General features: G+C 50.0%; 3 protein-coding genes across 13 annotated transcripts; 2 read left to right on the forward strand and 1 right to left on the reverse strand.

The window, feature by feature from the left end:
- Positions 1 to 61: 61 nt before the first annotated feature.
- DEDD (death effector domain containing) lies at positions 62 to 11690 on the forward strand. Of its 7 annotated transcripts, none has more exons than XM_038586305.1 (6): positions 62 to 183; positions 1889 to 1921; positions 7473 to 7867; positions 8059 to 8166; positions 9235 to 9381; positions 10140 to 11690. In XM_038586305.1, the coding sequence occupies exons 3-6, from the start codon at positions 7537 to 7539 to the stop codon at positions 10514 to 10516; spliced, it is 963 nt and encodes a 320-aa protein (XP_038442233.1). In that variant the 5' UTR covers positions 62 to 183; positions 1889 to 1921; positions 7473 to 7536; the 3' UTR covers positions 10517 to 11690. The 7 variants fall into 7 exon arrangements, with proteins under 7 accessions (XP_038442233.1, XP_038442239.1, XP_038442234.1 ...); XM_038586311.1 differs by having other exon boundaries at positions 63 to 183; positions 7473 to 7861; XM_038586306.1 differs by lacking the exon at positions 62 to 183 and adding an exon at positions 230 to 342.
- On the reverse strand, positions 11596 to 15030 carry NIT1 (nitrilase 1). Of its 5 annotated transcripts, none has more exons than XM_038586300.1 (7): positions 14901 to 15030; positions 14209 to 14307; positions 13709 to 13963; positions 13480 to 13583; positions 13136 to 13269; positions 12843 to 12968; positions 11596 to 12141 (listed from the first exon to the last, which is right to left on the reverse strand). In XM_038586300.1, coding segments are annotated over exons 1-7 (987 nt in total). In that variant the 5' UTR covers positions 14903 to 15030; the 3' UTR covers positions 11596 to 11874. The 5 variants fall into 5 exon arrangements, with proteins under 5 accessions (XP_038442228.1, XP_038442230.1, XP_038442229.1 ...); XM_038586302.1 differs by lacking the exon at positions 14901 to 15030 and adding an exon at positions 14709 to 14847; XM_038586301.1 differs by lacking the exon at positions 14901 to 15030 and adding an exon at positions 14783 to 14807.
- PFDN2 (prefoldin subunit 2) lies at positions 14983 to 27247 on the forward strand. Its single transcript, XM_038586317.1, has 4 exons — positions 14983 to 15124; positions 25918 to 26006; positions 26120 to 26243; positions 26944 to 27247. Exons 1-4 carry the CDS (start codon positions 15050 to 15052, stop codon positions 27118 to 27120), a joined length of 465 nt encoding a protein of 154 aa, XP_038442245.1. The 5' UTR covers positions 14983 to 15049; the 3' UTR covers positions 27121 to 27247.
- The last annotated feature ends 62 nt before the right edge of the window (positions 27248 to 27309 follow it).

The following is a 27309-nucleotide window of genomic DNA, read 5'->3' on the forward strand; positions in this document are numbered from 1 at the left end:
CTCGAAGCCGCCGCTAACCGGCCAGGTTCCGGGAGGCGCTGCTCAGGACGAGGCCGCCCCCTCCCCCACGCCCGCGGCGGCGGCGGCGGCGGCGGCGGCCGGAGCCCGGATGCGGCGGCGCGCGACGGGCCGGGAGGGCGGCGCGGATGGATCCAACATGGCGGCGCCGAGCCTGAGCCGAGAGTGAGGCGGCGGGGCGGCGGAGTGGGGAGGGGGAGGCGAGCGGGACGGGGCGGGGCCGGGCGGGGCCGCGGAGGGCTCGGGGAAGGAAAGTGGAGGGGGAGGCGGCGGCGACGTCCAGCGCGAGCACCTCGAGAGAGGGAGGTGACGGGACGCTGCGAGGTGGGGGAGGGGAGCGGCCGAGGGGGCGTGCGGGGGAGGTGGCAACTGCGGGAGCGGCAGGGGCGAGGCGGGCGGGCGGGCGGGCGCGGGGAGGGGCGGCAACGAGGGCCGGGCCGGGGGTGCCGGCGCCGCCGAGGTGGGCGCGGGGCTGCGGGGCTGCGGGGCTGCGAGCCCGCAGGGGCGAGGGCGGCGGGCGCGGGGCGCGGGGCGCGGGGGCGCGGGGGGCGGGGGCACGCGGGGAGGGGGAGGAGAGACTTCCGACGTTCGGGGGGGGGTTTGGGAAGTGCCGAATTGGAGGTGGGAGGGGGAAGGGCCTAGGGGAGCCCTGGGGTGGAGCAGGAGAGCGCGGCGGCGTGACGGGTAATGGGGAAAGTGAGAGACCCGGAGGAAAGTTTGGGAGGACGGGGAGCGGGCTGGGGGGAGGACCGCGCGGCCGCCCGGGGCGCGCAGGCTGGGGCCGTCCCTGCCCCCCCTCCCCGGGGAGGCCGACGGAGCGGAGTTGGGAGGCTGCATCCCTCGCCGCCAGCCCTGATCGCCAGGCCTCCGGCCTCCAACGGGGTGGGCAGGGCAGGAGCGGGCGGCTTGGAGCGCCGGGTGAGGGTGAGGGTGAGGGTTCACCTGGATTCGCTCTCCGGAGGCGCCCCCGGCTCACCCCGCTCCCTGGTTTCCCTCGGTCGCCGGAAAGAGGGGAGCCGGGGAATCCAGTGTCACCGCCGCCGAAGTGTAGAAGGAGGGAAAGGACTTCCCCAGTTAGCCTAGCGATTAGCAGTGTGGGGTGTGGGGCGACCGCCGTGCCGAGTCGGACCCCGCTGTGCCCAGGTGCGGTGTGCGTGCCCGGAGGTCCGGGAAAGGGAGCGCAAAGCAGGAGGGCACCCAGGCAGCCTGGATAATTAAGTGAGCGCTTCAGCTCCCAGACCTTCCCGGCGCCGCGTTAGGGCTGCGAGGGAGGGGTCAGGACTCACCCCCGGTGGGACGGAGATGTTGGAGGGGATGCGCCCCGGTGGGTGCGTCGTTCCCGCTCTGCGCTAAGGGGCAGGGCGGAAGACAGAACTGGGAGGAGAGCTCTGGTCTGATGAGTGAACTGATGGGAAGTGCCCTGTTTGGGGGTAACCATTCCCCCACCCCCAGTTGTTCCTGAAGTGGGAAGTCAGTGTTAACGTTGTAACGAAATGGGTCTCCGAAGGTATTGAGGAGTCAGGTGAGAAGGTATCAGGGGATAATTGGGTTTTCCCCCCCCACCCCGCAAGTTGTTGTTGAATATCCGGCAAGTTGCCTTGAGCCATGGAGGCTGGAGGTCCTTGGGAGTTGGGATGGTTCTGTGAATTGGTCAGTAGGAGAGGTGGGAAACCTGGGGACTCTGCTTGGTAGCTCGGAGTGGATCATTTTAATGAAAATGGCTTTAGGTGTGTCTGTAGTTTTGTAATTGAGACTCTTTTGGGCCTTTGCTGTTGCAAAATAAATCTTGAAAATTGACTCTTCCCCCCCTCCCCCTCCCCCTTCCCCCAATTTGTTTTTGTTTTGCTGCTGGCTTCCAACCTTGTGCTAGGAAGAGACCTGGGAAGTTAAGTTTCTTGCAAAGGTAAGTCTGGAACTTTTTTTTTTTTTTTTTATTGTTCTTGAACAATGGAAGGGAATGGGAATGGTATGAGAAACGTGTTGGGGTTGAGCCCAGTCGTGGGTTAGACGCCAGGGAAAATGAGTTTTCACCTACCCAGCTGAGTGAATAAAGCCTATTGCCCTCACTGTCTTCCTGGGTAACTGGAGATTGGGAGGAAGGAAAGGAGAGCCCAAATTAGGTGTTTTGGGGCAAGCCCTCAGCTTTGGTTTGTTATTATGTAGTCGTCTTGGTCAGCTCTGAGAGAAACATTGTTTAACATTCGGAACATTGTACTCTAGTACAACTTCTAATGTTACCCTTGGCGGGCCTGAGGTTCCTTCCATGGGAAGGCTTTTCCCCTAGCTTACTCTTTCTTCTAGTTGTTCAGGGATCCTAGAATGTTCCTTTGGAAAACATATCATTCTGACTTCCAGATATTTGATTACATTTTCCCTGTCCCACCAGCAAGAAAGCCCTTTACGTTCTCTCAGTCTTGAAGCTTTTCCATGTCTTTTTCATTACAAGTTTCACGACATCACTTTTTTTTTTTTTTTTAATTCTTCCACATGACTTTCCTCCCTAAGGGCTTTGGAGAGAGTCAAATACTTCTGGTTTTGTGAAAATATAGATGTTATCCCTGTTGGGATGAAACTAGACTTTGGTCTTCAAGAGATCATTCTTTTTGTGTTTCTTTTTTTTTTTTTTTTTAGATTTTAATTATTAGAGAGAGAGATAGCAAGAGAGAGCACAAGCAAGGAGGAGGGGAGAAGCAGTTTCCCTGTGAGCAGGGAGCCCAACTGAGTGGCTGGATCCCAGGGCCCTGAGGTCATGACATGAGCCAAAGGCAGACACTTAACTGATTGAGCCACCCAGGTGCCCTTCTTTTTGTATTTCTTACACAAGACTTTATGGGCTTCCGAGAGAGTCGAGTACCCCCAAAAATACAAATGTCTTTCCTGTGGTTGGGATGAGACTAGACTTTGCTTGGAAGTAGAAACCTGGTAGGCAGTTCTGTAGATACTTCTAGTCTGTCTGTTGGCACTTGGCTGGTTTGGACCTCCATAAAGAAAACAAACAAAAAACTACAACTCCAGGAAATGCAGCAGTTCCTTGGAATAAAGAATTATTCTCAGGAGGAGAAATTATTCTTGGGAAACTGTAATGGGGTGGGTGGGGGTTGTTCTTGTTAGGTTCTCAAATGGACCCAAACCAGCCAACAGGATCGGGACTCTTTGGACTGTTTTGTTTGTCTCTTGGTGTCTGGCAATATTTCAGGACTCAGGAGTTCTTTTTAATCTGTTTAGAGTGGGTATGTTCTCCTTACTACCCTGATTATCTTTCATCTAGGATCTCTGTATATTTTAAGCTGCGTCCCCAAGCTTCACTGCCACAGAAAGCTGAATATATTTTGGTTTTAGAGGAGGTTGGCTGTGTTCTTTTAATGCTAAAGGTAGATAGATTCTTGGAACCCCATCTATATTGCTAAGTGAGTGAACCCACCATCCTAGACGATAAGTAAGTGGGTGGGGGGGTTGCCTATTAGCCTGCGTGTCAGCCTCCCAACATTTCTCTCAAGGACATGGCCTTGGGAAACTTAGACGACTTCTACATTTTGCTTCATTGAGTAAGCGGAATGTCTCATCAGCAGTCGAACAAGGAAGGGTCTGCAACTGGTTTAGTTTCAGGACTTTAAAGTTGGCTGTGAGGGTTAAGTGCAGGATCCTTTTTGTTTGTCTTGCAGGGGATGGCATTTCTTTTATCTTTACAGAGATCCAGATTGAACTGGGTCACACTGGACCTCCCAGGATGGGGCAGAGGAGAGGGTAGTCCCACCACTTATTGCTCACCTGAATGGCAACAGCAGGTGATAGAGAAGCCAGGGTTGGAGTGGGATGGAACTCTTTAGTGCTCGGTGAACTTAGGAGTGAAGTAAGTCTATGTCTGACTGGCTTTTCTTCTGGAACATTGTTTGATGGGTTTGGGTCGGAAGGACCCAGTGGCTTCCTTCTCTAGATGTAGGTAGAAAGTGACATGCTGTCTCGATTCTTTTGACCCTTCGTCATGATCCATCTACAGTAGGGTTTCTCATACTCAGCATTACTGGTGTTTTTTTTAAAAAGGTTTTATTTATTTATTTGAGAGAGAGTGCGTGCTAGCGCTCACAAGAGTGGGGAGGAGCAGAGGGAGAAGGAGAAGCAGGCTCCCCGCTGAACAGGGAGACTGATGTGGGGCTCGATCCAGGACCCTGTAGCGTGACCTGAGCCAAAGGCAAGCGCTTAACTGACTGAGCCAGCCGGGCACCCTGCATTATTGACATTCTGGGCTGCGAAATTCTTTGTTGTGGGGGCTGACCTGTGCTTTAGAAGATGTTTAGAAGCATCCGTGGCCTCTACTCACTGCATGCCAGTAGCACGGCCCTTGCCCCCTCCAGTCATAATAGTCTAAAATGTCTCCAGACATTGCCAGGTGTCCCTTGGGGTTCTGGAAGCATCCTCCCGGGTTGAGAACCACTGACCTAGAAGCTATGATAATTCCTGGCACTTTGAATGATCCAGTGTGGGATCTAGGACTTAAAGGTGGCTGTTTTTTTCTCTCATATCTGGGGAGTTAACCCTCAGAGGACTGAGGCCTATTATAGAATTGCATCCATTGATACATAGTTAGGACCATAGTCCTTTCCTGTATTCTGCTTCATTTTCCAGTGGGAAGGTATGTAGGGGACAATATTCTTTCATTTCCGGGGCTTTATAATCAGGACACATAGATTCGGGAGCTCTCTAGCAACCTGCTCTTTGGTTTGGTTGAATGTGAAACCTGCCCATCTGCTTTTTCTGGGATCCTCATAATCAACAGCTGGCCAAAAGGAACAGGTGGGATAGGGAACAAGGAGAAGTCTAAGGAGGCTCAGTTTTCTCCTGTTGCTTGGTATGAACAAGGAGTTACTTTCCGTTAGTTCCCCCCACTACCCCTGCCCCCCACCCCCATTTGTACCTACAACAGGTGAAATGAGAGGAAGAGGCAGAGAAAACCAGCCTGTCATTGGGTAGCTATTTTCCCAGCTGTTTCCCATGCTGGAGTGGGAGGGGGTGTGGCATCTGGGCTGTCCTAAGTGGATGTAAGCTATATTTCTTATCCACATATGAGAACCCATGATATGGAGCTAAGTGATTCCAGGGTGAACCCGCCCTTTTCTTAAGGGAAGGAGTCTGCTTCTGTTTTAGGATTGTTGAGGAAGAGGGGGGACCAGGTCCTACTTGCTCTCATTTTCTGAGAGCCCATCAGCTTGGCTCTTTTGAAGCAGCTTATCATTTTATTCTTTAACTTAGCCTTAGTTTCTTGGTGTATAAAATAAACAGGACAACCTATCTTATTGCTGAGTAGGGTACTGTGGGATGGGTAGTTCTGCATAGTGTAGGGGAGGCTGCGGCTATCTAGAATGTATACATGTAGTTAGGTTGTATCTGTTTTTAATGAAGTTCTCTCAGTGGACTTGTATGAGTATGGCTTGTGATGATGTCCTGGATACCAAGTTCAGTAAGTTATGAGTACTATGTGCCAGGCTTTCTCCATTGCTAGGCACTGGAGATGTAAAGATGAATATGACTTAGTCCGTCTACAGGAGTTGCTTAAGATCTAATAGGATAATAAATACACAGATAATTTTAGTACACTTTGATAAGGAGTTTAAAGGAAATATGCATGATGTTCTGTAGGAGCACAGAAGAGGAAAGAGGACTACTTATCCCAGCACGGAGGTGTGGAGCATGAATTTGAAGATGGTATCTGAGTTGACTTTTAAAGGATGAGTAGGAGTTAGCCATCTGAAAAAGGGTGCTGATGGGGCACATTTGGGACAGAGAAGGGAGAGGAGCACTCAGGCAAAAGGAGTAGCCCGGAGAAAGAGAAAGGAATTGCCTGCAGAACGTTTGGTGTGTTGTGTAAGAAGTTTGCAGTGTTCTTACAGGTAAGGAGGGGGATGTAGGTAGATCTTAAGCGGAAGAGTGATGAGGTCAGTTGTGCATTGTAGGTAGCTTGTTCAGCTGAATGGGGGGAATGGACTTAGGTGGGTTAAGATTGGTGATAAGGAGAGTCCCTACAGAGGGTGTTACTGTAGTCCAGGTGAGAGATTATTGGGACCTGAACCGGGGTGGTGGCAGCAGAAAGGTGAGGAGATTGAAAACGTTTAGAAGTAGCTTTGGCAGGACTTTATAATGAATCACGACGTTGGAGCCGTGGTCAGGGGTTGGGTAGTATTGGCCAGCACTATCTGACCAGCATGGACCTGGAAGCCCATGGACTTGAGGCTTGGTTACTGGCTGGTCATTAATGTTACCCAGCTTGATGGGGGAACTATAGGAATCAAATGCCAAATTATAGAATGAACATTAGGCTGCTGTCAATCGTTGTGGAGGGATGGAGAAATAACCAAGATGAAAGAAGAGGGTGTATCCAAATGGCATGTGAACATCAAGGGGGTACTTCTGCCAGAGGAGGAAGAGAATGCTCAATGTAGGGGTTTAGTAATGTTTGGTAATTTAAATCCAGGAGTTTTGGTTAGTATTATTAACCTTCGCAGTTATGCTTCTGAACTTGGATGGATTGTAGGAAAAATGAGGATAGGATTGTGGGGGGTTGGTCTGGATTGGTCAAGGATGCTAATCTCTTTGAAATCTTCTTTCATGACTGTTGACACAACAATCTCGCACATAGTTTCTTTTTTTTTTTTTTTTTTTTTATGATAGTTACAGAGAGAGAGAGAGAGAGAGAGAGGCAGAGACACAGGCAGAGGGAGAAGCAGGCTCCACGCACCGGTAGCCCGACGTGGGATTCGATCCCGGGTCTCCAGGATCGTGCCCTGGGCCAAAGGCAGGCGCCAAACCGCTGCGCCACCCAGGGATCCCTCGCACATAGTTTCTAATTGGATCCTTAACATGTCTGAAGAGTAGTTTCTTTCATTGGTGTTTTGTAGATGGGTGGCAGTGAGGCTTTGTTGTGAGGTAACTCGCTTAAGGCCCACAGCTACCTGGCTTGGTAGTGTCACAGGCAGCACTGAAACTAGTTCTCACCCTAAAGATTGTTCAGTTTCCATACCGTCTGTAAGTTCATCTGTTGTAGCTTCCGTGTTAGTTAAGAATGAATTCTCTACTTCTCAGTTTTGCCTACATTTAAGAGGTGAGCTGGTTGGGGAGGTGGGAGGGAGAGCACAGGGGACCAGAAGCAGTATTTTGGGGGCAGGGGAACAATCGAGGTAATCTCTAACAGCACCTCCTGCCCAGTATGCAGCACTGAAATTGCATAGAACATTCTCACTTAGGGAAAGTGTATTTCTCTAGTAGGGTCTGGACTTAGGACAACATCTGTTGGATGTGGAGCACTGTAGGCTTTATTTTTCAATGAACACTTTTTAAAAGTTAATAAACACTAAGCACAATTCTGTACCAGGCACTGTCAGGCACTGGAGATAGAAGAGTGATTGAGACCAGGTTGAGATTGCCGTTGAGTAGCTCATAGGTTCTTTCCTTGCCCCTTACAGTATAGTGGGGATTGCAGCTGCTGAGCAGGGATTCTGGAAGGCATTGCGCACCTGAGCCCCCAGCATGGCGGGCCTAAAGCGGCGGGCAAGCCAGGTGTGGCCAGAAGAGCATGGTGAGCAGGAGCACGGGCTGTACAGCCTGCACCGCATGTTTGACATCGTGGGCACCCACCTGACACACAGGGATGTGCGCGTTCTTTCTTTCCTCTTTGTCGACGTCATTGATGACCATGAGCGTGGCCTCATCCGAAATGGACGTGACTTCTTATTGGCGTTGGAGCGCCAGGGCCGCTGTGATGAGAGTAACTTTCGCCAGGTGCTGCAGCTGCTGCGCATCATCACTCGTCATGACCTGCTGCCCTACGTCACCCTCAAGAGGAGGCGGGCTGGTGAGGGTGCATTGGGGGCTGGGGACACTGGAATCCGGGAAGAGTTGTGGGAGGCCAGGATTGAGCAGCATAGGAGTCCAAGTGGGAGGAGGCGTTGACCCTAGGGGCTACCTAGGACAAGTTAGGAGGCCTATTGGAGGGTTGGATTAGAAGGGAGGAGTGTATCTTTTCCTGAATGATTCCCTCCCCTCCTATAGTGTGCCCTGATCTTGTAGACAAGTATCTGGAGGAGACGTCAATTCGCTATGTGACCCCCAGAGCCCTCAGCGATCCAGAACCGAGGCCTCCACAACCCCCCAAAACAGGTAAGAAGATACTAATTCCACCTAATGTTCGTAATCAAGAGAAAATATCAGAGGCACCTGGCTGGCTTAGTCGCTAGAGCATGTGGCTCTTGATCTCAGGGTTGTGAGTTTGAGCCCCGTGTTGGGCATAGAGTTGACTTTAAAAAAAAAAAAGGGAGGGTTCCCTGGGTGGCGCAGCGGTTTGGCGCCTGCCTTTGGCCCAGGGCGCGATCCTGGAGACCCGGGATCAAATCCCACGTCGGGCTCCCGGTGAATGGAGCCTGCTTCTCCTTCTGCCTGTGTCTCTGCCTCTCTCTCTCTCTGTGTGTGTGACTATCATAAATAAATAAAAATTTAAAAAATATATTTAAAGAAATAAAAAATTAAAAAAAATTTTAAAAAAGGGAGTGCAGGTGTGCCAAGAGTCGGTTGAGTGTCGACTCTTGGTTTTGCCTCAGGGTGTGGTCTCAGGGTCCTGAGGTTGAGTCCTGCATTGAGCTCTGTGCTCAGCATAGAGTCTGCTTGGGATTCTCTCTCCCTCTGCCTCCGCCCCACTCTCATGTGCTCCTGCATGTGGTCTCTCTCCCTTCTCTCTAATAAATCTTTCAAAGGCATTGGGGGGTGCACCTGGGTGGCTCAGTCAGTTGCGTGTTTCTCGATTTCAGCTCAGGTCATGATCTTGGGGTCATGGGATTGAGCCATGTCTTGGGCTCCTTGCTCCAAGGGGAGTCTGCTGGAGATTTTCTCTCTCCTTCCTCCCTATGCATACACGTGTTTTCCTCTCAAATAAATAGATAATGCTTAAAAAAATAGACACCAAACCCATCATTTTCCCAGCTTTGCCAGCCTGAATGAAAGGACACTGTATCTCTCACTGCCGCCCCCCCCCCAATATCTAGCCCCATAAAAATCAGGCGAGGTGTTAACGCTTCACCTGGGTCCTGTAATTGTCCCCTTGTTTTATCCTCTTTTCAGGTTATTGATAAAGCTTTTAGCGCTAAGTCTAAATGATTCCTTTCTCATTCCAAGGGAAGGGTTTGTGTTTCTGCTTTTACCCTATGTTTTTTTCCCCTTTTACGCTCTGGTCAGTGCCTCCCCACTATCCTGTGGTGTGCTGCCCCACTTCGGGCCCTCAGATGTGTAGCAAGCGGCCAGCTCGAGGGAGAGCCACACTTGGGAGCCAACGAAAACGCCGGAAGTCAGTAACACCAGACCCCAAGGAAAAGCAGACATGTGGTGAGGAAGCTGAAGGGTTCTAGAGGTGGAGTGGGCCTGAGGGGGAGACAGAACTGTTGAGATGCCGGGGAGTTTATGCTCTTTAGGGCAAGGCTCCTGTCAAATGGTTGAATGACTTGGTGGGATTGAATGGTTTAGTCTCTGGGGAGAGAATTTCTGTCTTTGCAGCAGAGTATCTTTCAACTCTTTCTAGTTAATATAAGATCAAAGGGATGCTGTTACAACATCCTTATTGTAGGGTGAATCAAGTATGATGGGTACTAAAATGAACTTGTATGCCTGTTCATTAGGAAAATACCTCCTCGGGGCAGCCCAGGTGGCTCAGAGGTTTAGCACCGCCTTCAGCCCGGGGCGTGATCCTGGAGACCTGAGGTTGAGTCCCACGTCGGGCTCCCTGCATGGGGCCTGCTTCTCCCTCTGCCTGTGTCTCTGCCTCTCTCTCTGTCTCTCATGAATAAATGAATAAAATCTTAAAAAAAAAAAAAAAAAAAAAAAAGGAAAATACCTCCTAGAAGTAGGGTGCTGCTCATGAGGGGTGGCGGTCATCTGACCTGGGCTTGGCCCATTTCAGGGAAACTTGCATTCAGGCAAGGATTTCAGAACTACATAGAAAAGAACTAGTCCTGGGGGAGAGGTAGCAAAGCTGGCAGGTGATGCTCCCAACTTCAGCTACCCAGCTGTTCATTCCCACCTTTCAAGCGTGGGTTGTCTGCACTCCCCTCACTGCAACCACTTGTGCGTGTCTCTCTTCGCCACAGACATCAGACTGCGGGTTCGGGCTGAGTACTGCCAGCATGAGACCGCTCTGCAAGGCAACGTCTTCTCTAACAAGCAGGACCCACTCGAGCGCCAGTTTGAGCGCTTTAACCAGGCCAACACCATCCTCAAGTCTCGGGACCTGGGCTCCATCATCTGTGACATCAAGTTCTCTGAGCTCACCTACCTCGACGCATTCTGGCGCGACTACATCAACGGCTCTCTACTAGAGGCGCTTAAAGGCGTCTTTATCACAGACTCCCTCAAGCAGGCTGTGGGCCACGAAGCCATCAAGCTGCTGGTGAACGTGGACGAGGAGGACTACGAGCTGGGCCGGCAGAAACTCCTGAGGAACTTGATGCTGCAGGCACTGCCCTGACCTTTCCCCCTCACCTCTCGGGGGACTGTTCCCACCGCCCACCTCTGGAGCTTACATACTGTTCTGGGGTTTGTTCTCTGCCCTTCCGACCAATCACACCCCTGCCTTTTTTTTTTTTTTTTTTTTTTAAAGGAAAAGACAAAGGAAAATGGAAGTGGTGTTCCCCACCCCTCCCTGCACCCACGTGCCTGGGCCTCCCCCCTTTCCCTTTTCCATGGACCCTCCTAATGTGTGTCTCCACAGCCACCTTGCCACCGAGCCGTAAGACAGATGTAGAGGGAGAAGCAAAGGCTGCGGGATGTAGTCTTTGTTAAGGGATGCAAGTGAACACTGCTTCCGGGTGCATTGCGGGGGGGTTATCCGTACTTCTGGCTTTACGAGGGCTCTTCAGTTTTGTCTGAAAAACCAAAGGGCTGTGAGTAAGGGAGCTGTGTGGAAGGTGGGACTCTGAAGTGTATTTTGGAAATTAATCACCACCCTCTCCCAAATTATATAATTTTTAAAAAACAAAGAAGCTGTGGCCCTTTCCGCTCTCTCCTGGCCTCTGGTGCTGCTCCTCTCTGCCTCATTCCCTCCATTCCAGGGCTTCAGACCTCTGCCTGGTGTGGCTCCGTCCTTTGTCCCCTTTGCCAAACCCTCTTCAAGGGAGGACGGTAAGAGGACTGGGTCAGCTGAGTCGCTCCTCCCAGCAGGGTGGATGGAGAAGGGGGTGCTGATTAAGATACACTCCCCCTGAGAAGGGGAAGGGGGAGTGTGAGACTTCCCTTCCATGTTCAAGTGAAAATAAATCATGTACCCTGCAGCCCTTTCCCCTTTGCTTTCTTCTGGCTTGGGCAAAGGGCATCACAGGTGAATGTGAAGTCATTCAGTATCACCTCCTATCTGCTCTTTCCTTCCCCATTCTCTGCCCCACTCCCACTCCCAAGCTTCCGAGCATGGGGCTGGGACATGCACTGAGTGTTGCACTTTTATTTGGGTAGGGAGGCATGTTGAATGAGCCAGGAGGCCTACAACTGGAGCCTAGTCTAGCTGGTACACCACCACCTCCCCTTTCAGCTCCCAAAGGAGATGTCCAGACACAGACTTTATGATGGTTATATTTTTTTCAATGCCAGTGCTGCTCAGCCCTCAGCATAACGTCAGTTTTCATGAAATAAACAGTGACTATATAAAATTCCACCTTTCTGAAACTGAAATCTGAGCTCAGGTGAAAGCTTCTTCTTTCCCAAGAAGCTGAGCCTGTGTTCATTCGAGAGAGTCAAGGTTCTCCCAGTGAGGGGAGCCGCGCCTGGGTCCTGCCTTCAAGTCACAGCCACACCAGCTCACAGTGGGAGTCTCAACTTCCAGAAGTCAAAGTCTTAAGACAATGGGTGGCCCAGATTGCCATAGAGGTCAGGCCTGCGGTGCTGGAACACAGGCAGGTGTTGGCGTAACTGCCGCAGATAATTGAGGTCAATTCGGGCAAGGCAGAGGCCTGGTCCTTCAGAGCAGCGGGCCACCACTGTTCCCCAGGGATCCACCACCATGCTGTGGCCATAACTTGCTCTCTTCTCGTGGTGGCGTCCACACTGTGCTGCCGCCACTACGTAGCACTGGGTTTCAATGGCACGGGCCCGCAGCAACACCTGGGGAATGAGATGTGTATTCACTTAAGCGGGTAGCATCTAGTGGGAAATTATGGGTGGCGGGTAGCATCTAGTGGGAAATTATGGGTGATGGACATTACGGGCCAATCTGATCATTGCCTGGGAATGATTCACTATGTAAATTATTCTTTAACATAACGAGAGGCAACAACCTAGGGAATGAGTTTTCCCAGTAGGTGGAGAGGAAGAAAATCCTTCAGCTGGTAGGGCCACGAGAGAACAAAGTTAAGAGAAGGCCCATATATTTGTGTTTTTTTATTTTTATTTATTTATTTTTTAAAGATTTTATTTATTTATTCATAGACACAGAAAGAGAGGCAGAGACACAGGGAGAAGCAGGCTCCATGCAGGGAGCCCGATGTGGGACTCGATCCCAGGTCTCCAGGATCACACCCCAGGCTGCAGGCGGGGCCAAACCGCTGCGCCACTGGGGCTGCCCTGTATGTTTTTTTAAAGATTGATTTATTTGAGGGGAGAGAGCACAAGTGGGAGGGGCAGAGGGAGGAGGAGAGAGAGTCCCAAGCCGACTCTGTGCTGAGCACAGAGCTGAGTGCAGAGCCTGACAAAAGGCTCGATCCCACAACCCTGACCTGAGCGGAAACCAAGACTCGGATGCTGAACCAACTAGTGCCACCCAGGTGCCCTGAAGGCCCTTATGTTTTGAAGAGGTGTCCTCTTACCTCCCAGTGGGCTGGGCCTGTAACAGATCCAAAAGCTGAAGGGTAGGTGAGTATTTCTGCTCCAGCCTGAGCCAATGCCAGAGAGAGTTCAGGAAACCGCATATCATAGCAGATAGCTAGACCAATCTGGAATGAAAACAGCCTAATAGCCCTGTCCTGTTGTTCACAGCATTCAGTCATACCCACTGCCTACGTTTCCTTAGGACTTTCTTTCCATCCTCTACTATCACTTCAAAGTATTTCTCTTCTCCCTCCTGTTCCTCTTCCCCACCTCATCCTTTCACAACTCCCACCTTGCCTGCTGGTGTGCTGACAGGAGACTCAAGACTGGGCCCAGGAATGGTAGAGTTGCTCTCACGCATAGGCCCCTGCCCAGGAATCTCCACGTCACACAGATGGGTCTTCCTGTAAGTGGCCACTACTGACCCTGTAGTAAGAGGGAGAAGGAATGCTCAGTGCTGGTGCGCTAGGAGCCCAACTTAGTTCCTCTCCTCCCACCAAGACTATTTATAACCTAGGCTCAGAAGTACAAATACCCCTAAAACTCAACCAAGGAAACCAAGTTGAGAATTCTGGAGAATGCAAGTTTAGGTAGAAGAGCCTGGGAAGATGTGGCTAAAGAGCTATCAGGTCTCACCCTCGTTGTTTAGAAGCACATGGCAATTGTAGATTTTCTGAGTCTGCTCCCAGTCTTGGCCTCGCTCATGGAAACCACCCAAGGACAGCCAGAGTCCACATTCCCTGGAGGAAGGCAGGGTAGAAGGGGCAACACTGACAATGCTTCTCAATGTTTGACCCTCCTATCTGGCAATTCGGGGACACTGCCCAACAAGGAAGCTACCTTTCCCTCCCCCTTTCCCTGATACCTGGCAAGCTGGGTATATTCTCCCAAAAGGTTCCCACCCAGTGGCTCAGACAGGCGTAGTGTCTCTGCAGGGTCCCTTGCAATGAAGTCAAATGCCTCAGGCAGGAAAGCCAGGCAAGCACCCAGTCTGGCAGCCTCTCGAACAAGCTCGGCGCATGTTTTAAAGTTCTCCTGCTTGTCTGGTGTTGATGTTACCTGGCACACAGCCACCAGCGGCAGTTCCCAGGAAGAAGAGGAGATAGCCATGGCTCTGGGACTGTGAATGGCACGGGCAGGGCTCAGACTTCCAGAATGGGGAAATGCAAATTTAACAATCAGAGTCTTAAGTGGGGGAGCAGGAGGGCTGCGCTGCCCTTTGGTTTCTGCTTTTCAGGGCTCCCCACTGATGAAATGTTCTGTGATGGTTGGCACCCCAGTGTATCCCACCATCTATGCACATCACAGACATTTACTGAACATCTATTAAGTGTCAGGCGCCAAGGACAGAGCAAAACATGTTACCTGGGCTGTGCACAAAGTACTGAGAGTCGAGGTATCCGGAGTCCAGGACACAAGAGAAGGGGCAGGAGCTGGTGAGGAGGCCTGATGATGAAGCCCAGCCTGAGGAAGGTGAGAAATCAGGACACCACTCCCGCGCTCAAGCAGCACATTTCCAGGATTCTCTGACTCCTCTCTTCATACTGGGAGGCTGAAGCAGGGCCCTCGCAGAGAAACACCCCCCCTCCCCACCAAGTCTTACTGGGAGTAATTATGGGCTACAGGAAGACTCATAAAGTGGGAAGACAGAGGAAGGGGCTTTGCTCGGCACCTGTCTCGGCTCCAGTGGGCTCGTATTAGATTGAAGCCCCCCCACCCCCACCCCGCCCCCGCCCCCACCTGCCCGCCCGGGGGAACATACCCGCGGTTCAAAAGGCATCCCCAAGAAACCTCCCTGCTCTCCCCAGCCTCTCCCCTTCACTGGGCACCTGCACGGCGGCACTGCTCAGCGGATGCCCCCTTACCCCGATCTCCGAGGGGAAGCTCACCGTCCCTCGCCCCTCCCACCCCGTGGGGGGCAAAGGGCACCGGCACCCACACACATCCCAGCCCGCGCCCCCACGCTCCGGTCAACCCGGCCTCTCCGCCTCTCCCAGGCGCAGCGGCTCCCTTGCACGGGTTAAAGCCCCGCAGCGGAGTGCACCGCTGGGTCCTACATGAGGATAGAGCCGAAACCGTCGGCAGCGTCCGACCGGAGGAGCGGCCTGGAAGCGGCGGCCCCGGGGCCAGGGGGCGGCAACCTCCAGGCCGGATGTGACGCACGGGGGCGGGGCCGCGCAGGCCGGAAGCGCAGCGGGCGGCGAAGATGGCGGAGAGCAGCGGTCGCGCCGGCAAGAGCAGCGGCGGCGGCGCGGGGAAAGGGGCGGTGTCGGCAGAGCAGGTGAGGAGCGGAGGGCGCGAAGGAGGGCAGCCGGGCCGGGCCCGAGTCGGTGCGAGGAGCGGGCGGCGCCGCTGGCTGGGGCAGGCCCCGCGCGCGTCCCGGCGTGGCGGGGCCGCCCCGAGAGGGGAGGGTCCTCGGAGAAGCTGGCCGGGTCCGGGGGAGAGCGCGGGAGGGTTGGTCGGTGAAGGCCACGCCCCCCCCGGGGTGCAGGGTGAGCCGGCCCGGGGCCCGAGCCCGGCGGGAGGGGAGGGGAGGGGAGGGAGGGGAGAGGAGGGAAGGGAGGAGAGGGAGGGGGAGGGGCGGGGGGCGGGCGTGGCTCTGCCTACCTCCCCGCACCCTCCCGCAGGATAGGCCGGGCCCGGCGGCTCGGCACGAATCCCCGGGGATGAGCCGGCGGGCTGGCCGTGTGGCCTGTTCGGTGACCCCGGCACCACGCTGACCGTCGCCCTCACTCTGCAGAGCCACGTGACTCGCATGCCCCAGCAGTCCGCCGTCCCATACTATTTTGACCCGCACGTCGTTATTAGATTGGATTTCCTGAGCGACCAGAAACCGTGTTGTAACCCGAGTTTGCATCTCCCCCAGTGTCTCAGCAGCGGGAGACGTGTGATAAACAACCCGGAGAGCCTTTTGTGGCGCGCGGGGAGCCCTGGTTTGCTAATGGCGGGGCTAGTGTGTAGTCTGGGTGGCAAGAAATCCCCGCGACAGAAGGGAAAACCTAAGACAACAGCTCTTCTCGCTGCAGGCTCGCTCGCTTGTCAGTTATTTGTCGAATAGTCACCGCAGGCAAAGGTGTCTCCATAAAGATTTTTCAAGTTGGCCCACGCCATCAAAGAGCTCACAGTGAAATAAGACCTACTAAGTGCTAACATAAGGCCGAAGATGAGTGTCCTAACAGGTATAAAGTGCTGTGGGATTTTTAAAAAATATTTTATTTATTTATTCATACAGACACAGGCAGAGGGAGAAGCAGGCTCCATGCAGGGAGCCCAACGCAGGACTCCATCCCGGGTCTCCAGGATCAGGCCCTGGGCTGAAGGCAGGGGCTAAACAGCTGAGCCCCCCCGGGCTGCCCAGTGCTGCAGGACTTTGGGGGGGGGGAACGATAGTTTCTGCCCCCCGACCCGTGTGTTGTGGTGGGAGGAAAAGGAGAAGGAACCTAATACTTTCTGAGGGGTGGCTAAGAGCATAAGAAGTGCCCTAGGGTTGGCGGATCTGTTTTAGAATCACGGTTCTGCTATTTATTATGTGTAGATGACCTCCCATGAGTTCCCTCTCTCACCTTGTAAAAATTTGGCAGTTCATACTTCATCACTGTTTTGATTATTATTAGACAAGAAATGCATGCAAAGTGTTTTGCACAGTAATGAGTATAGTGTTTGTTTTTCTGGGAGAGATAATCCTTCAGTTCTAAAGGATGAGAGAAGTTAGTCAAGCAAAGAAAGAAGCGGAGGGACCCCTGGATGGCTCAGCGGTTTGGCATTTGCCTCCAGCCCAGGGTGTGATCCTGGAGACCCGGGATTGAGTCCCACGTCGGGCTCCCTGCATGGAGCCTGCTTCTCCCTCTGCCTGTGTCTCTGCCTCTCTCTGTCTCTCTCGTGAATAAATAAATAAAATCTTAAAAAAAAAAAAAAAAAAGAAGGAAGTGGAGAATTTCCTAGGCAGAGACTAATGTCCTTAAAAGCAGTGAGGCATGAACCTTTCTGGCCTGTTGGGGATGCAGGTGGGCTTAAAGTATGGGGTGGACTGCAAGACTTCAATGTGAAGAAAACGGGATAGAGAGGAAACTAGAATGTTTCTCAGATTTATGTCTTTGATGGATGCTTGTTCATAGGCAATGTAGGAAGATAGGAAATGCCTAGGGGGGTGGGGAATATGTTTCTCTTGGGGTTTTGAGTTTGGATTTCTTGTAGGACATTCAAGTAGAGGTATTTAATAGTTGGTTTGATTTATAAATTTTGAATTACATTTGAGTCAGAGAACTATAAGCTTATGGAAGGCTGATAAAGTCATGGTAATGGGGGTAGCCCCGGTGGCGCAGCAGTTTGGCGCTGCCTGCAGCCTGGGGTGTGATCCTGGAGACCCGGGATCGAGTCCCACATCGGGCTCCCTGCATGGAGCCTGCTTCTCCCTCTGCCTGTGTCTCTGCCTCTCTCTCTCTATGTCTATGAATAAATAAATAAAATCTTAAAAAAAAAAAAAAAAGTCATGGTAATGGGCAAAATCATCTAGGGTTTGTGCAGAAAGTTGAAAAAAGAAGCAGCAGAACAAGGATGGAACCAATATTTAAGGGGTTATGGAGAAAGAGAAGAAGCCCTCCAAAGAAAGCGAGCAGTTGTGATAATTGAGTTCTGAGGCTGTTCTTGCTTAACATTCTATGGCCTTTGTGTTTCAGAGAGAACACTGGATAAAAAATGTAAGATTTATTGGGGCACCTGGCTGGCTCAGTACATAGAGCATGTGATTTTTGATCTTTGGGTTGTGAGTTCAAGCCTCATGTTGGGCCTAGAGCTTACTTAAAATGTTTTTTAAATTTTTTTATTTACTTATTCATGAGAGACACAGAGAGAGAGAGAGAGAGAGAGAGGCAGAGACACAGGCAGAGGGAGAAGCAGGCTCCATGCAGGGAGACTGATGTGGGACTCAATCCCAGGACCCTGGGATGACACCCTGGGCAGAAGGGAGGCACTCAACTGCTGAGCCACCCAGGTGTCCCCTAAATTTTTAAAAAATACATGTGATTTATCATATCTGCAAATGTGAGCTATATATGTCCCTTATAAACAAGATGGAAGGAAGCAACACATTGTACTAGGCACTTGTTTTATTTTCTGTTATTTAATTACTGCTCTTTGGAGTAGATTATATTGTCCTCCCTTTATAGGTAAGGATATTTGAGTTTCAGAGACTTCAGTTAGCTTATCCAAGGTTAGTAACTGGAAGAGCAGGGCTTTTAATTGAGTGAGTGATTTGAGAATCAGACATATTTTTCCATTTATACCACGATCATATTAGGGATATTTGAGATGAGCCTGAAGGATTGGATAGATTTGAACAGGTGGTAATGCAAATAGAATATAGGGAATAGGATAAGAAGAGAGCTAGGGAAAGCACAGTCTGACAGGAAGTGCAGTGACTGGTCAGTTTAGCTAAATCATGAAGTATAAGAAAGATGTGGTGCTTAAAAGCAAGTTGAGTCTTTGCATGGCAAAGAATTTGGAACTTTTTAATGTAAGCAGTGAGGAAGCCACAGAAAAATATATGGCATGCTCTTGTTATTTTTCTGTTACATAAAATAAGACATGTTCATTGTGGAAATGTAGAAAACACAGGAAAAAGTACAAAATAACAAATAAATTACTCGTGATCCTAGTATCCAAAGATAACTATTATTGCCGCTTTATTTTTGTTGTTAAGGATTTTATTCATGAGACACACACACAGAGAGGCAGAGACACAGGCAGAGGGAGAAGCAGGCTCCCTATAAGGAGCCTGATGTGGGACTTGATCCCAGGTTTTGGGGAGTCACGCCCTGAGCCAAAAGCAGGCCCTCAACCACTGAGCCACCCAGGCTATTACCACTTTGGAATATATCCTTTGATATACTCCAAAGGAGGGTTCCCCCCCCCCAACCTATGTTTTGTGTGTGTGTATAGCTGGAAAGGGAGGACATATCTTCATTACATATTTACATACTTTATAATATTAGTTTTATGCGGTATATACCATTTTGTAATCTACATTTTACGCCTAATATGTCATGAACATTTTTATATGTCATCCAAGTGTTAGGAAAATTAAATTACCAGTAGTGTATAGGATGAATTTGGAGAGTCCAAAAATAGGGAGATAATTTAGAAGACTCTTCCAGATGTAACGAAGTCTTGGACTAGGTGATGTCAGCGAGCCTAAGAAAAATTGCAGAAATGGTGTGATAAGTTTGGCAGTTGTTGGGATAAGGGTGTGTTCAGAGATGAAACGAGGGTTTCCTACCTCAGGAGTTAGAGTGGTGTCCTTAGCAGAAATAGGGGAGACGACAAGAAAAGGAACAGTTTAAAACGGGATAAAAGATCAGTTCAGCTTCAAATGACCTGAGTTTTAGGTATCTATAGGACAGTTAAGTGGAAATGTTCTGGGACGCCTGGGTGGCTCAGCTGTTGAGCATCTGCCTTTGGCTTAGGGTGTGATCCAGAGTCCCGGGATCAAGTCCCACATCGGGCTTCTGCATGGAACCTGATTCTCCCTCTGCCTCTCTCTCTCTGTGTTTCACATAAATAAATTAATTAATTAATTAATTAATATTGTTTTAATTTTTTTTTAATTTTTATTTATTTATGATAGTCACAGAGAGAGAGAGAGGCGCAGAGACACAGGCAGAGGGAGAAGCAGGCTCCATGCACCGGGAGCCCGATGTGGGATTCGATCCCGGGTCTCCAGGATCGCGCCCTGGGCCAAAGGCAGGCGCCAAACCGCTGCGCCACCCAGGGATCCCCAATTAATATTGTTTTAAAGGATGGAAATGTTCTGTACTAATATCTACTATTTATTGACAATCTGTTATTTGCTAGATATTGTCCTAAGTTCTTGATATAACTCACTGATCTTCAAACATCCTAGGAGACACATTATCTGAAGAAACAAATTCAAAAAAGCGGTACGTCGCTGATGGTTAGACTGTTAAGCCATTTCTGCCTGACTTCAGCGCTCCTTCCTCTAACTTGGAAGTATAGATCTAGAATTCTGAGAAGGCCTGGGTTTGCAGGCAGTAGACTAAGGCAATTGTGGAAGCCATAGAAGTAGCTAAGAATACCAGTTGAAATAGTATGAGTGATAAAGGGAGAAGTACTATGAAAAGAATCTTAGATCCTTAGATCCTCTCCATTGTAGAGATGAGAGGAAGAACTTCAGAAAGAGGAAAGGAGTGTTAAGGGAGGTAGGAGGGGATGCCTGGGTGGCTCAGGGCGTGATCCTGGGATCTAGGATCGAGTCCCACATCGGGCTCCTTGCAGGAAGCCTTCTCCCTCTGCCTGTCTCTCTGCCTGCCTGCCTGCCTGTCTGTCTCTCTGTTTATTATGAATAAATAAATAAAATCTTTAAAAAGGTGAGGTGAGGGGATCCCTGGGTGGCTCAGCAGTTTAACACCTGCCTGCGGCCCAGGGCGTGATCCTGGGGTCCCAGGATCGAGTCTCACATTGGGCTCCCTGCATGGAGCCTGCTTCTCCCTCTGCCTGTGTCTCTGCCTCTCAGTGTGTGTCTATCATGAATAAATAAATAAAATCCTTAAAAAAAAAAAAAAAGATTAAATAAATAAAATAAAATAAAATAAAAAGGGGGGGTGCGGGGAGGTAGGAAAATCAATGGACCAAAGGGTCCAGGAAGTTAAAAGAGAGTAGAGAACCAACCTTGTGTTGGGCACTGGACACGTTCCATCATTTTAGTTCTCATTGTTACCCTGAGGCAGTGGTTCTCCACCTGCTTGATTTCACCCCAAGAGAAATTTGGCAATGCCTGGAGACATTTTTAGTTGTTAAAAGTTGGGTCTGTTATGGTTTTTAGTGGGTAGAAGCAGAGAGATTGCTAAATCTCCTACAGTGGAAGTAAAGGCAGTGAGTACAGACCAGTCCTAAAAGATGAAGAGAAGGGCTGGGAACCGTTATTTGTTGGAGTAGTAAGGTCAAGGATTGTTTCCTTTTCCTTTTCCTTTTCTTTCTTTCTTTCTTTCTTTCTTTCTTTCTTTCTTTCTTTCTTTCTTTCTTTCTTTCTTTCTTTCTTTTTCTTTCTCTTTTTCTCTTCTTTCTTTCTTTCTTTCTTTCTTTCTTTCTTTCTTTCTTTCTTTCTTTCTTTCTTTCTTCTTTCTGATTTTATTTATTTATTCATGAGAGACACAGAGAGAGGCAGAGAGAGACACAGGCAGAGGGAGAAGTAGGCTCCATTCAGGGAGCCTGATGTGGGACTCAATCCCGGGTCTCCAGGATCAGGCCCTGGGCTGGAGGCAGCGCTAAACCACTGAGCTACCAGGACTGCCCTCTTTTCTTTCTTTTTAAGATTTTATTTATTTGAGAGAGAGAGCATGAGTGCACACAAGCAGAGGGAAGGGCAGAGGGAGAGGGAGAAGCAGATCCCCAGTTGAGCAGGGACCCTGATGACTCTGGGCTTAAGGACCCTGAAATCATGACCTGAGTCACCCAGGCACCCTGGTCAAAGACATTTTCTTGATAGTTGAGTGTGTTTTTCAGGAAAAGGGCACTAAACTGAAAAGAAGATATTTAGTGAGTGACACCCCGAACACTTTTCCAGATGCATCCAGTCATAATTCTTGACCTATTCTATTCTTCACTGAGCCCAGTAAGAGTAAACATCATGTAGGTAAGAAGACCAAAGGACGTTTTGGAGGTAAAGGTAATGACTATGGGTTTTTCTGAAGTTATCAACACTATATGAATTAAACAAAAAGGAAGGAAAGGGAATCCTTGGGTGGCTCAGCAGTTTAGCACCTGACTTTGGCCCAGGGTGTGATCCTGGAGACCCGGGATCAAGTCCCACGTTGGGCTCCCTGCATGAAGCCTGCTTCTCCCTCTGCCTGTGTCTCTGCCTCTCTCTCTCTCTGTGTCTCTCATGAATTTAAAAAAAAAGGGGGCGGGGGAGAAAAACAGGAAAATAAATCATACGGAAATACTTTGCCCTGTTTTTTTCTTTAAGGATTTTATTTGGGACACTTGGGTGGCTCAATGGTTGAACATCTGATAAGCATTTATATGTGAGCACGTAGAAGGGGTTAACATATGGGATGTGTTAACAAACTTTATTTTGGTAGCAATTTCACAGTATGTGCATATATCAAGTCATAATGTTGTATATCTTAAACTTATACAATGTTATATGTCAGTTGTATCTCAGTAAGCCTGGGGGGGTGGGGAGAAAAAGAAAACCATGTCCTGTATAAAATTGTTTGTATGTGCCAATCATGAGGATGTAAAGAGTTCTATACTTACCAACTTACTTTTTTTTTTTTTTAAGATTTTATTTATTCGTGAGAGACAGAGAGGCAGAGACACAGGTAGAGGGAGAAGCAGGCTCTCTGTGGGGAGCTCAGGATCACGCCCTGAGCCAAAGGCAGATGCTCTACCGCTGAGCCACCCAGGCATCCCAGAAATTTTAGACTCTTAAGCTGATTTCATTGGTGTATTTAACCGCACACATCCAGAGGAGTGGGTTATTTGGGTGCTAGGAGAGCATCTAGAATCTGGTTAAGATTTTCTTAAATGATTTTGATCTGTCACACGTTGACAGTGGAGAAGAAGCTAACTATAAATGGAATAGTTTGGTATAGGCAGTGGAGGCAAAGGAAGAACAGATTTCCAAGGCATTTTTGGAACAAGTGGATGAAGTGGACCAAGATGGAAGGATGGTGGTTGGGAGAAGGCAGCGTGCCTGCCGCTGGAGTGACAGGGTGCTGGTCAGTCCTATTCATTGGCTTTTTGAGCAGTAGAAGGGATGTAGTGGTGGGACGGGTTAGCCATTAGTAGCTCACTAGCTGTAGATGAGCCTTGCAGAGAGAGCTGGAGATGAAAGATCCTAGTAAACATGAGGTGGTTGGTCATTAGAGGTGGTGATGCTGGACATGGTGTGAACAGGAGTGAGTGGGCAGGAGTTGAGCGGGTGGGCTCAGTGCTCAGCTGATCAGGAGCGGCCAGGCGGCCACTGGGTCTGGAGAGAAGGCCGAGGTAGTAGTTACCATACCTGACTGCTTACAAAGCCCTTTCCCACTAACTGGGTCACGTCATCCAGCGGCTCTCTAAGGAGGTACCATGTGCATTTCACAGGTCAGGCAAGTAAGGCTCGCAGGGAGTCACGCCGGGGGCTCCATTCTGGTTGCACTTAGAATTATGGTGGAGAGCTTTTAAAAATACCGAGGCCTGGGACGTCTGGGTGGCTCAGTAGGTTAAGAGTTCCACCCATCCCACTCTTGATTTGGGCTCAGGGCCATGAGATTGAACCCTGGCTCCTGTACTCAGTGCGAGTCTACATGGGATCCTTTCTCTCCCTGTGCCCCTTCCCCTTGCTCAGGGCACTCTCTTTCTCTAAAAATAAATAAATAAATCTTTTATTTTTTTATTTTTAAAAGATTTATTTATTTATGATAGACATAGAGAGAGAGGCAGAGACACAGGAGGAGGGAGAAGCAGGCTCCATGCCAGGAGCCCGATGCGGGACTCGATCCCAGGACTCCAGGATCACGCCCTGGGCCAAAGGCAGGCGCTAAACCACTGAGCCACCCAGGGATCCCCTAAATAAATCTTTTAAAAAGATAAACCGAGGCCTGGGACTCACCCAGTGATTGTGTAGTTGTTCTGAGGTGTCCCTCTTCATGCTCCCCTGGGATTCTGACAGTAGCCAGGGTCGAGAACCGTAGGGTTCAGATTCAGTGTCCGAGGCCACAGGGCCAGTATGTGGCAGAGACAAAGCCTGAAACCTGGTCTTTGCAGGCCCCCGGTTTTTATTTCGTCTTTTTCTGTATCCCATCCACCCCCATGATTTTCTTTCCTCATTACATTTTCTACTTTTCATCTGATACTTCCTTCTGAACCCGGTCATTGGGGCCCTGTACTAAAAGTCATGGTGGCCGCGCTGTTAGTACCGTCTGCTTTGCACACTGTTTGGATTCCCTGCTCTGTTTCCAGGAAACAGGGAGCTGGTAGTAATCATTCCTCTGGGCCTTTACATATATTACTTCTCACACTGCTTTTTTTCTTCTCTCTTTTTTTTTTTTAAGATTCATTCATTCATTCATTCATTCATTCATTCATGATAGACATAGAGAAAGGCAGAAACACAGGAGGAAGGAGAAGCAGGCTCCATGCTGGGAGCCCAATTCGAGACTCGATCCCAGGACTCCAGAATCGCGCCCTGGGCCAAAGGCAGGCCCTAAACCGCTGAGCCACCCAGGGATCCCCCCCTTTTAAAAAAAAAATATTTATTTATTCGTGAGAGAGAGAGACAGGCAGAGGGAGAAACAGATTCCATGTAGGGAGCCTGACATGGGACTTTATCCCGGGACCTCGGGGTCACGCCCTGAGCCGAAGGCCGACGCTCCACTGCTGAGCCACCCGGGGATCCCATTTCTCACACTTCTCTTGCACCCCTTCCTCCCCCGGTTTCTCATCTTCAGGCTCCAGTTAAGGCAGTGTCTCTCTGCAAGCCTATGTTAGGGTTTCTAGGCTACAGAAACAGACTCCAGCCAACTTTTTTTTGTTTCTTTTTAAGTAGTGTTCTGGAAGGATAGTGGGCAGTTCAGAGAATTGAACACAATGAAAAGAAAGGTTCAAGAACTGGGTCACACCAAGTTCAAGAACTTGGGGTGGGGGGGACGCCTGGGTGGCTCAGCGGTTGAGTGTCTGCCTTTGGCTCAGGGTGTGATCCTGGGGTCCGGGGATTGAGTCCCACATTGGCTCCCTGCATGGAGCCTGCTTCTCCCTCTGCCTGTGTCTCTGCCCCTCTCTGTCTCTGTCTTTCATGAATAAATAAAATGTTTATTTAAAAAAAAAAAGTTGGGATCCCTGGGTGGCGCAGCGGTTTGGCGCCTGCCTTTGGCCCGGGGCGCGATCCTGGAGACCCGGGATCGAATCCCACATCGGGCTCCCAGCATGGAGCCTGCTTCTCCCTCTGCCTGTGTCTCTGCCTCTCTGTCTCTCTCTGTGTGACTATCATGAATAAATAAATAAAATCTTTAAAAATAAAAAATAAAGGGATCCCTGGGTGGCGCAGCAGTTTGGCCCCTGCCTTTGGCCCAGGGCGCGATCCTGGAGACCCGGGATCGAATCCCATGTCGGGCTCCCGGTGCATGGAGCCTGCTTCTCCCTCTGCCTGTGTCTCTGCCTCTCTCTCTCTCTGTGACTATCATAAATAAATAAAAATTAAAAAAATAAAAAATAAATAAAATAAATAAAAAAAAATAAAAACAATAAAAATAAAAAGTTCAAGAACTAGGGCAGCTTTGAGGGTTTCAAGAGAGGGATGGGGGATCCCTGGGTGGCGCAGCGGTTTGGCGCCTGCCTTTGGCCCAGGGCGCGATCCTGGAGACCCGGGATCGAATCCCACATCGGGCTCCCGGTGCATGGAGCCTGCTTCTCCCTCTGCCTGTGTCTCTGCCTCTCTCTCTCTCTCTCTCTGTGACTATCATAAATAAATAAAAATTAAAAAAAAAAAAAAAAAAGAGAGGGATGGAGGATCATCTCTATAGGACATCTAGTTGTCTTCACTCCAGCTGTCTCTGTACCTGTTTGTCTCTACCCCAGAGTCAGTTCCTGAACAGACACTCTGGTGCAGAATAGGTCACTGCCCCTGTGGACTGCCCCTGTGGTCAGGGAGCAAGGGTCCTGTGAATAGTAGCCCCACAAGCACCCCCTGAGCTAAGGAAGGCAGTTCCCCTGTGGGAGGAATGCTGGGTAGAGCCAAACGAGAGTACTCCCTACAAAGCCTTTTCCTAGAGCCTTCTTTACCTGCAAGTCTGAGCTCCTCTGCAGGTGCTCCAGGAGCTCCCCACCCATCCTGTATTATAAATGCCTATTCGTCACCACACAGAAGCTGCGAGAAGGACTGGTTAAGTTCCCCCACAGAATAGACTCTCGGTAAGTGTTTAGTGAATGGAATTTCAGACAGACTACAGGTAGAAATTACAGACTTGGACCTACTCCTGTTCCAAGGTAGGTATCCAGAGCTTGCCATCCTGTGTTGTTTTTTGAGCCTCAGCCATGTCCACTGTCTCCTCTCTCACTTAACTCTCATCTTCCAAGGTTATCGCTGGCTTCAACCGTCTTCGGCAGGAGCAGCGGGGTCTGGCATCCAAAGCAGCTGAGCTGGAGATGGAGTTGAATGAGCACAGGTGAGGAGGTCGGGGAGCACCGGTCAGTAGGAAAGTTGGAGAGGCCATTTGTAAGGGAAGGCTGCAGCAGAGAGGGGCCGCATTCTCAGATCTGCCTTGTCCCCGTGCCGCAGCCTGGTGATTGACACCTTGAAGGAGGTCGATGAGGCCCGCAGGTGCTACCGAATGGTTGGGGGCGTGCTGGTGGAGCGGACTGTCAAAGAGGTGCTGCCTGCCCTGGAGAACAACAAGGAGCAGGTGAGCAGGAGTCCTCCAGTAGAAGCTTTGGGAGCAAAGGGGAGGGGGGGCCAGGATTTAGGGAACGTGGTATAAGCAAGTGGGTGGGAACCCATGGCGAAGACCGCATGAAAGGCCCGTTAGCCATGCTTTTTATGCTTTAGTAAGTCGAACTCCTCTGACAGGAGAGGCTGCTGGCTGTCCGCCTTTTTCCCTGCGCTCTGTGGCCTGGCTGATTTGGGGGAGAGGCGGCAGTGAGAGCAGTGTGTCTCACAGTGTGGTCCATGGGTACTTGCATCCAGGTCACCTGGAGAACTGATTTAAAATGCAGTTTCCTGGACCCACTGATTCAGAACAGTTAGAGGTAAGGCCTATAGAGTGGCCTTTTTTTTTTTTTTTTTTTTCTTTTAAGTAATCTCTGTGCCCTACGTGGGGCTTGAACCCACAACCCCGAAACCAAGAGTTGCATGTTCTACCAACTGTGCCAGCTGCCCATGGAGTGGCATTTTAAAAACAAACAGCCCAAGTGATTCTTGTGTACATTGTAGTTCATAAATCATTGTATTTGAGAAAGGCATACTTTTAGTCTTTGGACTCCACTATCAATACTTGGTGAGGCTAAAGGTATCATCCCTCCTTCACATCCTCCAGCCATAGTCTATACCAGGTAGGGGAAGGGAGTCCTGAAATCCTCATATAATCCCTGTCGCTTGGCCTCTAGATACAGAAGATCATTGAGACCCTTACACAGCAGCTTCAGGCAAAAGGAAGAGAATTAAATGAATTCCGGGAAAAGCACAACATTCGTCTCATGGGGGAAGATGAGAAGCCAGCAGCCAAGGAGAACTCAGAAGGGGCTGGGGCTAAGTCCAGCTCAGCTGGAGTGTTGGTCTCCTAGGAACCAAGGTGTTTGCATTTTTTTCTACCCTGACTCCCACTTCTAATTTCTCTTTATTGTTATTATTATTATTTTCTCTGCTATTGTAATATTTTTTGTTAATTAAATGTTTTGGTCAGAATGCTTAGCTCTAGCCTGAAGCTTTCTCCCAATATGAGGGGCGGGATCTGCATGAGGCATGGAAAAGCC

Source organism: Canis lupus, chromosome 38 (genome assembly GCF_011100685.1).
Source record: "Canis lupus familiaris isolate Mischka breed German Shepherd chromosome 38, alternate assembly UU_Cfam_GSD_1.0, whole genome shotgun sequence".
In the NCBI taxonomy this organism is placed as follows: Eukaryota; Metazoa; Chordata; class Mammalia; order Carnivora; family Canidae; genus Canis; species Canis lupus.

What these genes read in the sequence shown, in the direction of transcription:
- DEDD (XM_038586305.1), top strand. Translation starts at nt 7,537, where the DNA reads ATGGCGGGCCTAAAGCGGCGGGCAAGCCAGGTGTGGCCAGAAGAGCAT. An exon ending in TCCACAACCCCCCAAAACAG is followed by an intron (nt 8,167 to 9,234) that starts GTAAGAAGATAC and finishes CGCTCTGGTCAG; the next exon opens with TGCCTCCCCACTATCCTGTG. An exon ending in CAAGGAAAAGCAGACATGTG is followed by an intron (nt 9,382 to 10,139) that starts GTGAGGAAGCTG and finishes TCTTCGCCACAG; the next exon opens with ACATCAGACTGCGGGTTCGG.
- NIT1 (XM_038586300.1), bottom strand. An exon ending in TGTGCTTCTAAACAACGAGG is followed by an intron (nt 13,270 to 13,479) that starts GTGAGACCTGAT and finishes CTCTTACTACAG; the next exon opens with GGTCAGTAGTGGCCACTTAC. An exon ending in TCAGCACACCAGCAGGCAAG is followed by an intron (nt 12,969 to 13,135) that starts GTGGGAGTTGTG and finishes TTTTCATTCCAG; the next exon opens with ATTGGTCTAGCTATCTGCTA.
- PFDN2 (XM_038586317.1), top strand. Translation starts at nt 15,050, where the DNA reads ATGGCGGAGAGCAGCGGTCGCGCCGGCAAGAGCAGCGGCGGCGGCGCG. An exon ending in ATGGAGTTGAATGAGCACAG is followed by an intron (nt 26,007 to 26,119) that starts GTGAGGAGGTCG and finishes CCCGTGCCGCAG; the next exon opens with CCTGGTGATTGACACCTTGA. An exon ending in TGGAGAACAACAAGGAGCAG is followed by an intron (nt 26,244 to 26,943) that starts GTGAGCAGGAGT and finishes CTTGGCCTCTAG; the next exon opens with ATACAGAAGATCATTGAGAC.